General features: G+C 49.8%; 2 protein-coding genes and 1 pseudogene across 5 annotated transcripts in view; 1 reads left to right on the top strand and 2 right to left on the bottom strand.

Annotated features, from left to right (window-relative positions):
• The window catches only part of LOC307100408 (glyceraldehyde-3-phosphate dehydrogenase-like), a 1,087,365-nt pseudogene that overhangs the window by 490,591 nt on the left and 579,387 nt on the right, over positions 1-17,387 (bottom strand). The window lies entirely within an intron of this gene.
• Positions 3,234-4,453, bottom strand: LOC307099462 (large ribosomal subunit protein P1-like; the record flags this gene model as incomplete). Its single annotated transcript, XM_079771036.1, has 2 exons — positions 3,234-3,599; positions 4,424-4,453. The coding sequence occupies 2 exons, from the start codon at positions 4,451-4,453 to the stop codon at positions 3,234-3,236; spliced, it is 396 nt and encodes a 131-aa protein (XP_079627162.1).
• The window catches only part of MAPK9 (mitogen-activated protein kinase 9), a 51,679-nt gene continuing 44,565 nt past the window's right edge, over positions 10,274-17,387 (top strand). The window contains exon 1 of one of the 3 annotated variants that reach the window (XM_079772813.1): positions 10,274-10,496. The gene's annotated coding sequence lies outside the window, so the exon portion shown is untranslated. The remainder of the gene's footprint in view (positions 10,497-17,387) is intronic. The other 2 variants (XM_079772817.1, XM_079772812.1) reach the window with 2 other exon arrangements.

Here is a 17,387-nt window from a genome sequence, read left to right on the forward strand (position 1 = left end):
GTTTCTTTGTCTCCTCATTTTGGCTGTCTCCCTGTGTTTGTTTCTATGCATTAGGTAGAGCTGCTACCTCTCCCGGGCTTGGTAGAGTGGCCTTGTGTAGTAGGTGTCCTGTAGGGTCCAGTGGCACATCCTCTCCAATCACCCAAGATGGGTACTCCAGGTTTGCACCCCATCCCATGTGGGCTGTATGTACCCTCTTGTTGTAGTTGAGCCTTGATTGCTGTTGGCACATCAATGGGAGGGACTTTCCCCCAGGACAATTGACTGGAAGAACTGGCTGTGACCACTGTGGAGGATCAGCTGTGCCAGGACCGATCCCATGGAGCAGGACTTACTTCGGGGTGGCTCTGGTGCCTGCTAAATCCGCCCCATGAGTGTGTCTCTAGTGGAGGATGTTGAACGGTTCTTCAACAGTCTGAAGCTGTCCACAGCATGTGCTGGCTCTGGGGCCTCCCACAAGGTGCAGGCCAAGACAAGCCACCCACCTGTACCCTGCCCCAGGCCACCTGGCATGAGCTACAAAGCAATCTGCAGATGGCTGCTTCTTGTCCTGGGCTTTGGAGGTGCTCAGGAGAGGCCAAACTGCAAATCAAGGTCAGCTGCTGCTAGTGCTGGGCCTGGGGCTACTTAGTGAGAGGTACATAGCACACTGAAGCCATGACCCAAGACGAGCTGTTTTTATGGAAAAGCCACTAGAAATGGCTTGGGTTGGGCCAGCAAGTTGGGTGGGGCAGAGACTCAGGGAATCACCAGGGCAGGGAAAACAATGTTAGGCAGGTTGATGAAGACTCAGATATGGTGCCCACCTGCTGGCTCTGTGGGGAGAAGGGCTGAAAAAGGAACAGTAGTCTCTACCAGCACTTCTGTCTGAGAGAAAGCTTCCCCTATAGCTTTCATCCTGATACCAGACAACTTAGTTCCTCCCCATATGTCCCTGGTGCCCCAGCGCTGGATTTCAGAGCCAGTGAATCTAAATCCACACATAGGCCCTTTAAAGGGCCAGGGACTCCAGTAGCCCTCCGTCTCACTCAGCCACAAGGTGGCTTTTACAGCCAGAAGTTATGGGGACTTCTCTTCCTGGCACGGGGGCACGGGCCCGCCTTGCTCCTCAGGGAGGACCTCTGCATCTGAGATATCCCTCCCAATTTTTGTCTGACCCAGTGAGTGTGGAACTAGCCCATTCTGCCTCTCCACCCCTCCTACCAGTTTCGATGTGGCTTCTTCTTTATGTTCTTAGTTGTAGGACTTGTCTCAATGTGTCTTCTTTACAGCTTTAGTTGTAGGACTTCAGCTAGATTTCAGGTGGTTCTGACTGGTGGTTGTTCTGTAGTTTAGTTGTACTTTTTAAAAATATATTTATTTTTATTGATTTCAGAGAGGGAGAGAGATAGAAACATCACTGATGAGAGAGAATCATTGATTGACTGCCTCCTGCACACCCCCTACTGGGGATCAAGCCCGCAACCCGGGCATGTGCCCTTGACTGGAATCGAACCTGGGACCCTTCAGTCTGCAGGTTGACACTCTTATCCACTGACCCAAACTGGCTAGGGCTAGTTGTACTTTTGATGTGGTTGTGGGAGAATTTCAGTACAGCATTTACCTATGCCACCATCTTGATGGGAAATCCTTGAATTACTTTTTGGTGGATTTCTTTTCCCGTTTTTCTGGCATCACTGTTATTCAGATTTCAAAGCTGCTGGAATGACCTTTTGAAAATGACCATTTTTCTATTGCACATCTTATTATCTTTTCACTCTATCAAGTGGGAGGTTGCGTGCTTCAATTTTCTCCCCCAACTTGTCCACTACAATTTTTTTTTTCATTTTTGCCATCATAATTTACTTTCCAAGGCCCTTTTTAATTCTCTAAATATATAAATACTAGAGGCCCAGTGCATGAAATTTGTGTAGGGGTAGGGTTCCTAGGCCTGGCCTACAGTCAGGGCCATCTTCCCAGGCTGCCGGCAGCTGGCCCCACCCCCCACTGCCAGTCGCCCTCTGTGTGTGGTGCAACCTGTGGGGCAATCGGGGCCCTGCTTGCTCACACCTGCCTTGGCTTGGTGCTGTCCGCATCTGTTGCCACCCACTCCTGGCTCCCCATTCCCCACTGGGCAATCAGGGCCTACAGGCAGCTTTTGTGTTGAGCGTCTGCCCCTTGGTGGTCAATGCGCATCATAGCAACCGGTCATTCCGCTGTCTGGTCAATTTGCATATTACACTTTTATATATATAGACTAGAGGCCCAGTGCATGAAATTTGTGCATGGGTAGGGTCCCTAGGTCTGACCGGCGATCAGGGCCGACCTGTGGGGTGACTGGCGAGGCAATCAGGGGGCCCCCACTGGCACCAATCTTGGCTGGCCTGAGGCCCACAGGCTGGGGGCAGCTCCTGCATTGAGTGTCTGCCCCCTGTTGGTCAGTGCACATCATAGCAACTAGTCATTCTGCCATTCAGTCAATTTGCACATTAGGCTTTCATTATATAGGATATGTTTTATAATATCTATATTTGTGTCCATACTTTATTCATATTTCCTTAGTTTGTATCAAATGCCCTTTTTCTATTCTAGGACAACACATTACATGTCTCCTTGGATTTCTCTTGGCTCTGCCAATTTCTCAGACTTTCTTTGCTTTTTTTCTTTTTTATATTTGCAATTTTATTCCTCTTTTGATAAACATGTACATTGTTTATAATTGTTTCTTTTTTAAAATTTTTTATTGTTTAAAGTATTACATATATTAGTACATATATGTCCTTTTTTTTTTTTTTTCCCCCATTGACCTTCTTTCTTTGCTTTTTTATAACCTTGACTGTTTTCAGGATTATTGGTGGCTGTTTTATAGACTGACCCACATTTGGGTTTGATGCTTTTTTTTTTCTATTAGCAATAATCACGCCTCAGATAAACCTCATTGGCTACGATACTGCCACTGTGCAAAGCTTGATGCTTTTTATTTTATTTTTAATATATTTTTATTTATTTCAGAGAGGAGAGGTTGACAAACATCAATGAGAATCATCGATCAGCTGCCTCCTGCACGCCCCCTACTGGGGATTAAGCCCACAACCTGGGCATGTGCCCTTGACCAGAATCGAACCCCGGACCCTTCAGTCCTCAGGCAGGCACTCCATCCACTGAGCCAAAACAGCTAGGGCTGCTTTTTATTTATTTATTTATTTATTGAAAGAGTTCAGCTTTTTATTGACTGTGTTACAAAAGAGGTTTAGTCAAAAAAGACCAAAGCCCACGTCATCATCAGACTCCGCAGATTCTTCTTTCTTTGCTTCCACTGTCTTCTCCTCAGCTGGGGCAGCAGCAGTGGAGGGGGCAGGACCTCCTGGTGTAGCACCAGCTGCTGGGGCACGCCCACCAGCCGCTACATTGCAGGTGAGAATCTCAATATTGACATTGGCCAGCGTCTTTGCAAACAAGCCTGGCCAGAAAGGTTCAGCATTTACACCAGCTGCTTTAGAGGGGGCATTGATCTTATTCTCCATCACTGTCACTTCATTGTTGTGCAGGATAAGGGCCGAGTAGATGCAGGTGAGCTCCGAGATGGCGGCATGGTGTGGGCGAGTGCTGGGCGAATGGTGCTAGATGCTGGATGAAGTGAGGGCCTCACCCCAAAGCGCCTTAGCTTCCTCATAAGGACCGAGCACCTTACTCGGCAGCTGGGGGGGAAAAAGCTGTCTGATGCTTTTATATATATATATATATATATATATATATATATATATATATATATATATTGATTTCAGAGACAGGAATGGAGAGAGATAAAAACATCAGTGAGAGAGAAACATTGATCAACTGCCTCCTGCACACCCCCTACTTGGGCTCAAGCCCACAAACGGAGCATCTGCCCTGACTGGGAATTGAACCTGCAACCTCCTGGTGCATGGGTTGATGCTCAACCATTGAGCCACACCAGCCTGGCTATCTGAGGAAATTAGGTTAGACTAGGGTCATGTTTTTTAAAAAGAAAGACTAAAAACATAGAGTGCCCTTCTCATCACTTTATATCAGGGTACATACCATCAACATGTGTTATCACTGCTATGTTAAGTGGTTGCCTGTCTGAGGTAGTGTTTGTCAGGTATTCTATTCCCCCTCCCCCCTTCCCGTGCTTAACTCTTTGGAAGGAAGTCACCATGCTTATCCTCCACGTACAGAGGAGAGAGTTGTGCTTCACCTCTTTAAAAGGAGCGTGTCGCCATCAATTATTTGGAATTCAGTACAGATGTTTTGCTCTGCTCCATTTATTTATATTACTATGAACTCTTGGATATTTTATACTGAGTCATAACCCAATACTGTTATTTTGTTGCTCACAATGTTCCAGTCCTTTCAGTTGGCTCTTATCCCTTATGACATGCCCCGTATTGCCTGTGTGTGTCCTTTATAAGCACACCCTTACTTTGTTGCATTGCAAGAGCTCCAGGCTCATCTTGTACATCCCCTGCCCCGACCCTGGAATCAGCCCAGTTTCCTTTTTGGAGATAACACCTGGGCTTGAGGTGCACTTTTGCTACTGGGGTGTCATTGCTTTTAGGACACCTCCGTTAAGACAGCAAGAACATCATTTGTGTGCCGAGTAATTTTTTTAAAATATATTTTTATTGATTTCAGAGAGGAAGAGAGAGATGAAAAAAAATCAACGATGAGAGAGAATCATTGATTGGCTGCCTCCTGCACGCCCCACACTGGGGATCAAGCCCGCAACTTGGGCATATGCCCTCACAGGGAATCGAACCAGTGACCTCTTGGTTCCCGGGTCAACGCTCAGCCACTGAGCCACACCCGGCTGGGCATGAGTAATTTTTTTACTGGTTCTCCTTTCAAGGACACACCATTTTTTCATTCTCTCTGGAGCCTACAATGATTTTGTTTCCCCTTTGGGAATTTTCATCGCCATATAGTCTGTTTCTTTCTAGATGCAGTTTTCTGTTCAATTGTCTTAGCTTTCTTTGCCATATCACCTTGGACTGTGTGGTCAGATTCAAGGTGGGGGGATAGTTCTGAGCACACAGTAGGGCCTATTGACGGTGAGATTCACTGCTGAGCAATCTGAGTTAGGGGTTTGTTTGTTTTTGTTTTGTTTTTTGGAGGGGGGGTGTGTAGAAGCCTTTCCTTTAGGCCAGGCGTCCTCAAACCACGGCCCGCGGGCCACATGCGGGTGTTTTTGCAGTTTTGTTTTTTTACTTCAAAATAAGATATGTGCAGTGTGCATAGGAATTTGTTCATAGTTTTTTTTTAAACTATAGTCCGGCCCTCCAACGGTCTGAGGGACAGTGAACTGGCCCCCTGTTTAAAAAGTTTGAGGACCCCTGCTTTAGGCTTTAAGGCTGGTCAGGCTTCCAAAGAGCAGCAAGGGTCCAGGGCTGGTGCTCCACGAGCTGCCTGGAGGAGGAAGGCTGAGAGCCGCTGAAGTCAGCATTTGCTTACAGAGCCACCCTACAGCTGTCTTCACAGCTCGCAGGCCCTCTGCTGTGCCCGTGGCTCAGACACCCTATTTCCTGTCACCAGAAAAGAACCCCCAGACTCCTGCCTTTCCCAACTGTCTCTGCCTTTCCTCCTGCCACATCCTTACCTGAGCCTGCCTGCCAAGCCCAGGAGTAGAAGCCCCACCCAGGTGGCCATCAGGGCCTTCTCCGGGGATTTTCAAACTGGATTTGGGACAGAGGGCCCATCCCCTGTTGGTGGTGGAAGAGCAGATGAAACAGGAAGAAGGAAGACAACACACAGAAGAGCAGGACATATGGATAGTTTGCCCATGCCCTCCAAGGTCCTGGGCTGGTTCTCCAGCCTGCAGTCCTGCGGCCAGCTCCACCCCGCCTCCCACCCCACCCCATCCTGTGCGACAACCTCAAAAATTGTCCCCATTGGTTGAAGTGCAGTGTGGCCTTCTATAACACACCACTGACACTGTCATGACTTGAACCCCTTGCACATCTTCGGTCCCGGTAAATACTTCAGGAACTGGGGGAGGCCAGCATGAGGACACCCATCCCACTGCATGCGTGATCTGCACCCCACCCCCTGAGTCCTTGCAGCATCCCCATAAGGCCGAGACCACCGCTCACGCCCTCCCCACAGAGCTGAGGCGTGGAGAAGTGAATGCTTTGTCCAGAAGAGCGTGACTAATTGAGGAGCCTGTTGGAACCCAGGCCTGTGAAGGGTGAATGATGAGACTGGAGCCACGGACACCGGTCAGCCCTTGGCACTCCCCTCCCAGGGAGTGAAGACAGAGCTCTTCCTTCCTCCCGCACTCTCCTCCCTGGTATAGGCCCTTGTGCGTGGGGAGGGAGGCTTCTGACACCGTGCAATCAAGGAGCCACGTCAAGGCTAGGGGAGGGGCAGTGAGGTACCAGAAGGGAAGGGCCAGTGGCTTTCATCGGAGGGAACACAGCCAGGACCACAGAGCTGCGAGTGAGGGGAAGGGGGAAGGGGGGTGGGCAGTTGGGATGCAGGCTCGAAAAGGTCTTCATCTTGGCAGAAGGGTGAGCAGGCTAAGGGCAGAGTTCCCACACTGAAAACCAAGGCAGGAGCCCTGGGGTCCTTGTTGACCGTCCTCCCTCACCCTACCCCTAACACTTGACAATTCCACCTCTTAAAACAAATTTTTTCCTTTACATCACTTTAGCATAATTTTACATACATTAAAAGTCACCTTTTTAGGTGCACAGTTCTGAATTTAGACGAATATGGAGTCCTATAACCACCATCATAATTAGAATATAGAGTACACGCATCATCCCAGAAAATTCCCATGTGGCCCCTGGTAGTCATTCCTCTGCTCCCACTTGACCTTTGGCAACCACGGATTTTGCTTTTCCAGAAAGTCAACTAAATGGACTAATAGACAATGCAGCCTTACGTTTGACTGCTTTCACTTAGCATGATGTTTTTGTTACTTATCCATTTGTGTTCTTGTCAGCAGGCCAGCCTTCCTGTTGTCAGATAATTGCCCCCTGGATGGCTGTACCACAGTTCATCCACTCACTGGATTATGGACGTACGGGAGTGGTACATGAATGTTTATAGCAGCTTTAGGGAGCTATTGAAAGGCCTTTGTAAGAGAAGGTGAGGCTTGGCCTGGGGCCATGGCAGAGGGTGTCAAGAGGAAGGGACTGATTTTAAAACAATTTCAAGAGTTTAGGGAAATCAAAATCTCAATGAGCGGCCCCTACACACCCACTAGGGATGGCTATAATAGAAACGACAATGTCAAGTGGTAGTGATGTGCAGCGATTGGAAGTCTCGGTACACTATTGGTGGCAAAGCTGCTATAAACATTCCCGTACCGCTGGGTGTGTGGATGTTTTCCCTCGGATACACAGCCAGGAAGAGGAGAGCTGTGGGGTATAACTGGTGTATGTCTAACGCCATCAGAAACTGCCACCGTTTCCCAAAGTGGATATACCGTTTTGCTTTGCCACCGATAGTGTACGAGACTTCCAATCGCTGCACATCATCACCACTTGACATTGTCTGTCGTTTCTATTATAGCCATCCTAGTGGGTGTGTAGTGGTCGCTCATTGAGATTTTGATTTCCCTAAACTCTTAAAATTGTCTTAAAATCAGTCCCTTCCTCTTGACACCCACTGCCATGGTCTCAGGCCAAGCCTCACCTTCTCTTACAAAGGTCTTTCAACAGCTCCCTCACTGGTCTTGTGGCCTTAAGCCCTCATCCCTGCAACTCAATGTGGCCTAGTAATCTCCAAAATAACTCACATCACTCACTGCCTTTCTTAACACTCATCAACAGCTGTCCTTTACCTCCACAGCCAGGGCCCCCCAGAGCCAGCAGGTAAGGGATGAGTGAAGTTGCAGCCAGGTGTGGGTAACAGGGAGTGGTGGGCACTGGGGTAAACTGGGAGCTTTACCTACATGGCAGCTGCCACTCAGTTCCAGCTGACCACTGCCTCTGGGAAGGCAGGCCCCACGTTGCCAGAGCGTCTAATTATGCAAGTGAAAGCAACAGTTGAGATGTTTCAAGTGAAAGCGATAAAAAAACCCAACTCTCTGGGCTCATCAAACCATTTCAGTGAGTTGAAGCCAGCTCAGTGCTGCCCACCCCCCTCAAGGTCCTCATCACGCTCCCACCTCCAGTAAGACAGGTGATGTGTGGTTCCCTGAATGCAGGTCCTCACCTCTGAACCTTTGGTTCTGAGTCCCTTTCCACTAAACCACTGGCCCAGCTCCATCTGGGCTTCCTCCTGGCTGAGGCCTTCCTCAACTGCTCCTCCCACCTGGCCGGCTAGGTCAGCTGTCAGCCTGGCTCATGTGTCCTCCCCAAATTCTCAGCACGCTTGCGGCAGGATCCTCTCATGTGTTGGCCTCTAACAAAATTCTGTACGCTCTTCTAAGCATGGACCAGTGCCCGGCTTGTCACCTCAGTTCTGTTCACTGTAGTTCATAAACAGAAAAAGCAGAATTTGAAAGATGAAACAGAGGGCCAGAGACCATGGGATACCAGGATACAGGCTTTATTGGAGATCACCCTGCCGGCCGCCTTCCAGAGGGGGAAAGGGAGAGAGAGAGAGAGAGAGAGAGAGAGAGAGAGAGAGAGAGAGAGAGAGCCGGGGTGAGAGTGCCTTTTAAGGGGAGGAAAGGAGGGGACGGGGCTTAAGGCACTCAGCACACGCTGATTGGTGGTTTCATGTAAGGTACATGGTTAGGGGCCTAGGGATTTAGGAATTGGGGGCTTAGGGTATATGGCAGGTGCTGATTGGTGGTTCAATGTACAGTCCATATAAGGTGTTCAGGAATGTCCGGCTGCAGGTGGAGTTACGTCATACTCCGTCCATCAGTTGGGGGAAGGGAGGATCTATCAGAATTCTTTCAGAAAACTCAACATGAAATATGTACAGGTGTGTGTGTGTACACAATGATCTTTGGTGCTCACTTTGCTTGGGGTGAGTGCTGTAAACTCAGGGCTGGAGTGTGTTTGGGAATGGATGCCCCTTCCTGTTCTGAGAGGAAGCACCCACAAGTGCTTCCTGGTAAAACCACCGACAGTTCTGGCAGCCAGACTTCATTGGCTTCCCTTAAGTCTTGATGGTGGAAATTTTGCTTCCCTGTTTTCTGTTGTGCACCTGGGGCCGGTGGCTGGTGAGGCTGCGGGGAGGAGTAGGAGCTGCAATTTCAAGCAGGACCTGCCATGCTCAATTTCAGGAAACTCCCTCTGGTGGCCAAGGTGGGGGTGGCCTAAGAGGGATACCACGCTGGGTCCCTTCCTCTACCCCACCCCTCCGCTGAGGTTCTGGTGCCCCCCAGCCTGGCTCTGGATCACAGGCTTGCCGCCCTCCCCAAATTCTGCCACCACTTTCCATATCCTCCTGCCCCCTGACCTCCCTGCAGGCAGAATCCTGCTCCTCTCCCCCATTTTGGCCCCCACCTTGGCCACCTTGTAGGGCCAGGCGTCCTGTGACAGCTGCTCCTTTCCCACAGTCCTCCCACTCCACCAAAGGACCTCTGCGCCCCACCCCTAGCCCCCTTCTCACGCCGTGTGCCCAACCTCCGAGCCTCTCTTCCACCGTTGTGTATCCAAACCATCCGGTGTTTATCCAAAAGAGGCGGCAACACCCGGTACTCTGGCCTTCTCCACCTTTTCATAGGATCCCAGGCCTGCTGGAGTCCGATCGAGGGGCCGGAGGGCTGCGACCCCAGGCCCCAGGGAGCCCTGGGCACTGCACTCCTTCCTCCCATTTATGACCCTGCCCTCCTCTGAGGCTGGTTTGACCCCTGTCCAAGCGCATCGGCCTAGTCTCTCTTCCCCTCCGCCACTGGCCGACAAGGAACACTCGTCTGCACTCGGCCATCCCCAGGGCACCCCCTTTCCCAGGCCCGATTTCTGGCCGCACCCCTAGAAGCCCGTTCAGAGCGAGCAGCGGAGTCCAAGGCCCCGCCTCTGCTCTCCGCTCCCTCGCCGTCCCGCCTCCCGGAGGCCATCACACGCCGGAATCCTGGGCGCCGAGGCCCGGGCTCTTCCCCATAACGGGCCTGCTCCGTCCCCTTTCAGACCTCCCCGCCGCTTTGCACCTGCAGCCTCGAGGCCCGCTCTCCGCCCCCTGGTGCGCCCCCTCCGCCGGCTCCGCGTCCGGCCGCCGCACCGCTGGACCCACAGGGACCAGCTGACTCCCCGCTCTACACCTGAGGCTGCCGACCCCCCAGCGCACCGAGCCCGCGTGCTCCGCCCACCGCCCTCCAGCGGCCCGCCCCCTGGTGCTATTGGCCGCGCCAGCCCGGGTCCCTGCGCGCTGATTGGTTGGCGTGCGGGTCGCTCAGGCCGGGCGCCGCGGCGGCGGCGAAGGGAGCGGGACCGGAAGGGTCGAAGCACCCCCGCGCCCCTCACACCCACGGCGGCTGCGGCGGCGGCGGCGGCGGGGCTGAGCGGGCGGCGCGGCTGGCCGAGCCCGGGCAGGAGCCGCCAGCGCCGCCAGTCCGCCCGCCCTCCCTGTCCCTCGGCTCAGCGGCGGGAGGCGAGGTGAGCCCGGCGGCTGTCTAGGCCCGGTGGGGGCTGCTTGGGCCTTGCCCCGCCCCGCCAGGGAGGGGCGACGGGAGGGCCTTGCGGCCCGGGTCCGCGCGATCGGGGTCCGCTAGGGGTGACGGGCGCGGGACCGGGCTCTGCGGGCCGCGGGCTCTGCGGGCGCCGGCGGGGCGGCCGACGCCCCTGTGCTCCCGGCTGCCGCAGTCGCCCCGCCCGCCGGCTGTCAGAGCCCCGCGCTGCGGGCCGGCTCCCCGGCCTGGCCTGGCTCGGCGGGACCTGCCGTGGGCTCTGCGGGGGCCACGCAGCTGCACACCGCGCTGGGATGCTCAGGAGTCGGGGCCAGGTTCCCGCGACGTTGGCCGTGGCGCTGACTCGGTGTTCCTCTCGGGGAAGTGGGGAAATGCCCGCTCGTTGGGACGGGGCTGTTTCCAGGCCAAGCGAACGTGTGGGAAAGCGCCTGGGCAGGAGCCCGGGCACAAATGCGGGAAGCCGGGCTGGAACTGCCTCTTGCTGGTGTGAATGTGGCGGGAACCCCCTCTTCATCGCCCGGCGTCCCCATCCTCGGTCTCCTCCGGTGCTTTGTCATTGCTCGCTCCGTGCCCTGGGCCCACGCCAGCCAGGGCGGGCCCTGCCCACCTCCCCTCGCACCCAGAGCGCCGCTGTCCTCTCCCAGTCATCCCACCTGCTGGAACATGGCAGCCCGTTTGTTTACCTCAGCACCTTTGCACTTGCTGTTTCCAGGGCTTGGAGCTGTCTCCGGGTTTTGGCACAGCTGGCTCCTTCTGGTTCTTCCTCTGGCCAGATGTCTCCTTTAACACCAGGCCTTCCTCGACTACCCTCTTTCATCCCTTAGTTTTTCAATAATTATTTTGTTTAAATCCCCTCCCTCCCCCCAGCATTCACGCTGATTCTATTTATTTGCCTGCTTATCTTTTTGTCTCCAGTACTAGGATGCAGCTGTATGAAAACAGGTAGTTGTCTGCTTTGTCCCCAGTGCTTAGAAAGCATCAGTTCAGAGGATGCATGACCCTGCCTGCCTGTTGTCTCTGCTTTATCTGTTCATTTACTGGCTTCTGACTAACTTGTGAAACATGGAAGCAGGTGGATGCTTGTTCTCATTTTATGAAACATGTTAATGTCCTTGACCCCTTTATTTGGTAACACTCAGAACAAGCTGTGATATAAAAATCTTACATTTTAATAACGTGTTAGCTTTAATTTCCTCCCACACATTCAGGAGACATTTACTGAAGTCTACATTATTTAGGTCAGGCTTTCTGCTTAGCCTTGGGGACAGAAATATGATAGCATCAGGGTCCCTTCCTCCAGAGGGCCTGAGAGCCCCGCGGTGAAGGCAGACACGCCCAGTTGGTGTTGGGACAGTGTGGTCCATGCATGCTGTGGTGGAGGGGCTGTGCCGGGAGAAGATGACAGTTGGTGCTGTAGTTGGGCCTTGAAGGGTGATGAGAAATTTGCCAGGGAGGGGGAGGCACAGAAGTGGGAAAGGGCAGGGTAAAGCAAAGACCTTAGCCCGCGTGGGGTTCGGAATCAACCTGCTGAGCCAGGGGTAAGAGACTGGTGGGGAGAACCCTGGAGAACCAGACCTCACCTAGCAGTTTTAAAAAGATGTCTGAACTCCATATTTGTTAATTTCGCTCTCTGGAGTTTTAAATGTTGGCAGTAGCTAATTAAAAAATTGTTTTAATGTTGTGAGCCAAGCAAAATACAGACCTGATTCAGCTTGGTTGCAGGATTGTAGACCTCCAGGGCAGGCAGCAGAGGAAGGAAGTGGTGCAGAGCTGGGAAGGCAGCCTGAGGCCAGCGGAGCTAGTTGGTCCAGGTGCTCTCATTTAGTTGTCACAGCCCTGTGAGGGCTCAGCAGCCTGCTGCACGGCAAGCAGTTGGGAGGTGAAATTTGAACCCAGGTCTCCCCCTGGTCAGTGTGCATTCCTGAGTCCCTCACCTCCAAGTATTCTCTTGGCTTTTAATTTGTTCTGGAAAAACAATATTTGATCTAGACAATGTTTTTCTTCATTTAACCTTTTTTTCCCTGTCAGAAGGATCCTTCGGGGTTAAAAATAATCCCATTTGGCATACCATTCTTGGAGAGCTTTGATTTTTTTTTTTTTTTTGAGGATTTAATTTTCAGGATGTCAGGACTTTAAATAATTTGTTGATAGATTAGAGTGTGTTTATTTGCCCCCCCCCAATAATGTTAGAGGGTACACTTCAATTTGTCTATTTAAAATAAATTTAATTTTTTAGATAAAGAAAAAGTGCCAGATGAAGCAAGTAATAGTGAATAAAACATTTATTTTCATGATGTATAAGGTAAAACAGAAAGCACATTTTTTCTTGTTTTTTTAAAAAATATATTGTATTGATTTTTTACAAAGAGGAAGGGAGAGGATAGAGAGTTAGAAACATCGATTAGAGAGAAACATCAATCAGCTGCCTCTTGCACACCCCCTAGTGGGGATGTGCCTGCAACCAAAGTACATGCCCTTGACCGGAATCGAACCTGCGACCCTTCAGTCCACAGGCCGACACTCTATCCACTGAGCCAAACTGGTTAGGGCTGCACATTTTTTTCTTAACACTGTTGTTTCAGCAGTAGGGCAGCTATGTTTGGTCTAAATATATAGTTAACTCCTAAGAAGTTAACTATATATTTAAGAAGGTGACATTTTTACATAATTTTCTTTGAGAATAATTAAATTTGTGCTTAGCCTTTTGTGATTGTGTGAACTCATTTCAATATCAGTCTTTATATCAGCTGTTTATTACGAGGACCTTAAAACATGTATTTAAAAAACAACAGAATAGTATCCAGCTTCAACAATTATAAACTCCTAGCCAATCTTGTATTATCCCTAACCTCATCTACTTATACTCTCACCCCCTCATATTATTTTCAAGCAAGTCCTAAATATGTAATTTCATTCATGAATTTTTTAGTATATGTCTCTAAAAGATAATGACTTTTTAAAAAATATATATATTTTACTGATTTTTTACAGAGAGGAAGAGAGAGGGATAGAGAGTTAGAAACATCGATGAAAGAGAAACATCGATCAGCTGCCTCCTGCACATCCCCTACTGGGGATGTGCCCGCAACCAAGGTACATGCCCTTGATCGGAATCGAACCCGGGACCTGTCAGTCCGCAGGCCGAAGCTCTATCCACTGAGCCAAACCAGTTTCGGCTAAAGATAATGACTTTTAAACTTGGAAAACCAATACTTTCTTTTCTTTTTTAAAATATGTTTTTGTTGATTTCAGAGTGTAAGGGAGAGCTAGAGAGAAATAGAAACATCAGTAATGAGAGAGAATCATTGACTGGCTGCCTCCTGCACTCCCCCCACTGGGGATCCAGCCTGTAACCCAGGCCTGTGCCCTCAGCAGGAATTGAACCGTGACTTCCTGGTTCATAGGTGGATGCTCAACCACAGAGCCATGCCAGTTGGGCACTAATCTTCTATAATGATAAAAGTGTAATATGCTAATTAGACCGGACGTCCTTCCTGATGTCCTTCCTTCCGGACAAAGCCGCAGCAGGGGTGGGGGGCGCTGAGGCAGAGGTGGCAGATGCCCCCAGCTGCAGTGGCGGCAGGTGGGGCCAGGGTCAAGGCCTTTGCACAAATTTTGTGCATTGGGCCTCTAGTTCTATATAATAAAAGGGTACTATGCAAATTGACCCTAAGGGCAGAATGACCACTCGACCAGTCACTAGGAGGCACACTGACCACCTCTTGGTTTCTCCCCCCGGCCGGCAGGCTCGATGGTGAACGGGGAACTGGGGGTGGGTGGCGGGATGCAGGTGGCACCAGGCCAAGGCCCCCGCCCCGCTGGTCGCCCCACACACAGAGGGCGACCTGCGGTGGGGGCGGGAACGGGCGACCTCTTGGTCCCTCCCCCCAGCTGGCAGGCTCCGATCACCCGATGGAGAATGGGGAACTGGGGGTAGGTGACAGTGGGGGCCGGGGCCGGCTATGGGCAGCCAGGAAAGATGGCCCTGATCACAGGCCAGGCCTAGAGACCTTACCCATGCACAAATTTCGTGCTCCGGGCCTCTAGTTTCTTAATATAACCAATGACCAATCAATATTCAAATTTCCCATTGTCCCATACATTTTATAGTTTCTTCAATTGTTTGTTTATTGGAATCAGGATCCAGATAAGGTCCATACTTTGTGATTGGTTGATAGGTCTTTTAAGTGGCTTTCAACCTGTAGATCCCCCCCCCTCTCAGTTTTTGTTTATTTGTTTTCTTTGTAGTTTATTTTTTGAAGCGATTAGGTTGTTGTATAGCATTTCCATAGTTGGGTCTTACTGATTGCATCTCTACAATGTAATTTAATGTGTTTCTCTGGGTATTTCCTGAAAATTTATAATTGGATCTGGATGAGGTTTGGTCAGATTCAGGGTGCCTTCCTAAGTGAGGTGTGGTCTCCTGTCCAGTAACATCGCTTGGCTCCCTGAGATATTAACAGCAGTTGATGCTCAATCCTAGACCCATTGAGTCATTAGGAGGATGTATTATTTGGGAGGCAAGTATGTATATCTTTTGCCCAATAAGAACTCATTTTTTAAAAAAAGGAACTGTGGATCTCCAATTTTATATTGGCCTTTGAATTGACACTTAAAATGTTTTTATTTCATTGATGCCTCAAGTCCTCTTTGGAAAACGTTGGGGTATAAATTAGTAGATACAAAAACATTGAGTGAGAGTAGTCACCATTTTAACATAGGAATTCCTTAGAGCTAAGGAAGTTCACTAAATGTTTGAAGGTAAAATTCATAAATTTAATGTTATTTAATTCATTTGCTTTTTTTGTTGTTTTTCTTGGTCCTATAAAATATTCCACCACCATCAGCAGGCCCCTTCCAGCTAATTTTACCATAGTATCTTTTTTAAGCAAAGACTGCATACTCTAAAACATTTCAGGAATAGTAAAAATAGATTCTAAGGATAAATGGATTAAAAATGAGTTATTTTTTCTTAAAAATGAGGCATTAATATTAACTTTTTTATGTTAAACTAGAGGCCTGATGCACGAAATTTGTGCACAGGGGGGCGGGGAGTCCCCTCAGCCCAGCCTGCACCCTGTCCAATCAAGGATCCCTCTGGGGATGTCCGACTGCCGGGCCTAAACAAGCAGTCAGACATCCCTCTCACAATCCGGGACCACTGGCTTCTAACTGATCACCTGCCTGCATGCCTGATTGCCCCTAACCACTTCTGCCTGCCAGCCTGATCACCCCCTCAACACTCCCCTGCCAGTCTGATCGACACCTAACTGCTCCCTTTCCGGCCCAATTGCCCCCAACTGCCCTCCCTTGCCGGCCTGATTGCCCCCAACTGCCCTCCCCTGCCAGCCCGGTCGCCCCCAACTGCCCTCCCTGCCGGCCTGGTTGCCCCCAACTGCCCTCCCCTGCCTGTCCAATCACCCCCAACTTCCCTCCCCTGCCAGCCTGGTCGCCCCTAACTGTCCTCCCCTGCTGGCCTGGTCACCCCTAACTGCCCTCCTCTGCTGGCCAGATTGCCCACAAATGCCCTCACCAGCTGGCCATCTTGTGGTGGCCAGCTTGTGACCACATGGGGGCAGCCATCATGTGAGAGTGCATGACGTTCAATTTGCATATTACCTCTTTATTATATAGGAAGATTTCTATGAAAAGTGCCATGGGAATTTTTATGGGGGTTGCATTTGCATTGAATTTGTAGATTGCTTTGGGTAGTATGGACATTACTTAACAATACTGAGTCTTCCAGTACATGAGAATGGACTCTTTTCATTTATTTGTCTTCTTTAATTTCTTTCATTAATATGATAAGTACTACAGGTATTTAACCTCTTTGGTTAACTTTATTCCTAGGTATTTTAGTCTTTTTGATGCAATTGTAAATGGGATTGTTTTTTCTCTTTCTGATAGCTTATTATTGCTGTACATGAAAACAATAGATTTGTATGTATTGATTTTGTATACTGCAGCTGTACTGATATCTGTATTAGTTCTAACAATTTTTTTGAAGGAGTCTGCCCTCTGGCTCCATAGCCTGATCTTAACCACTCTTATCACACTGCCCTATCCATTATTCTCCCACTTAGTTTTGCCTTTAACAAATATTTACTGGGCTCCCACTACGTAGTTAGTAGGAGATTGAAAAATGAATCAGACACATTTTCTTCCCTCAAGGAGCTCACAGCATAGAAGTAGAGATCGACTTGGAATGCAAAATATGATTAACACAGGTGGTGGTGGCAAAAAGGAAGGCATGCCTGGCACAGTTTGAGGGGAAAATTAGAGGGCAAAACTTGTAGGAGAAGCAGGTGCTTGCACTAGATTTTGGAGGAGGCTGAAAGTTGGCCAGAAAAAGGGGAGGGAAGTCATTTCAAGCAGACTGACCAGCTCAGGCAGAGGCCTGAAGGGGTGCAGTAGTCAGCGTGTCTGCTGCTCCCAGTGGTTTGATATTCCCCGAAAGCGGGCTAGAGGGCCTGCAGACTACTCTGCTGTGCTAAGTATCAGAATTCTACTCTTCAAGCCCTGGGCAGGTTAGATAGAGCATTGTCCCAGTACGCCAAGGTTGCAGGTTCAGTCCCCAGTCAGCGCACATACAAGAATCAGTCAGTGAATGCATAAATAAATGGAGCAACACATCGATGTTTCTCTTACTCTCTCCTTTCTCCCTCCTCCTCCCCCTCCACCTCTCCATTCCTTTCTCTCTCTCTAAAAAAAATACTTTTACGCGTAAGGCAGTTGGCACTATTGAAGGAATTTACATGGAGAGCAGTATATATAATCACTGCATATTTTCAACAGATCTCTCTTTTCTTTTTTAATTCCTTATTTTGAAATATAGAGTTACCAAAAGTTGCAAAAATAG

Source organism: Cnephaeus nilssonii (assembly GCF_951640355.1).
Source record: "Cnephaeus nilssonii genome assembly, chromosome: 5".
In the NCBI taxonomy this organism is placed as follows: domain Eukaryota; kingdom Metazoa; phylum Chordata; class Mammalia; order Chiroptera; family Vespertilionidae; genus Cnephaeus; species Cnephaeus nilssonii.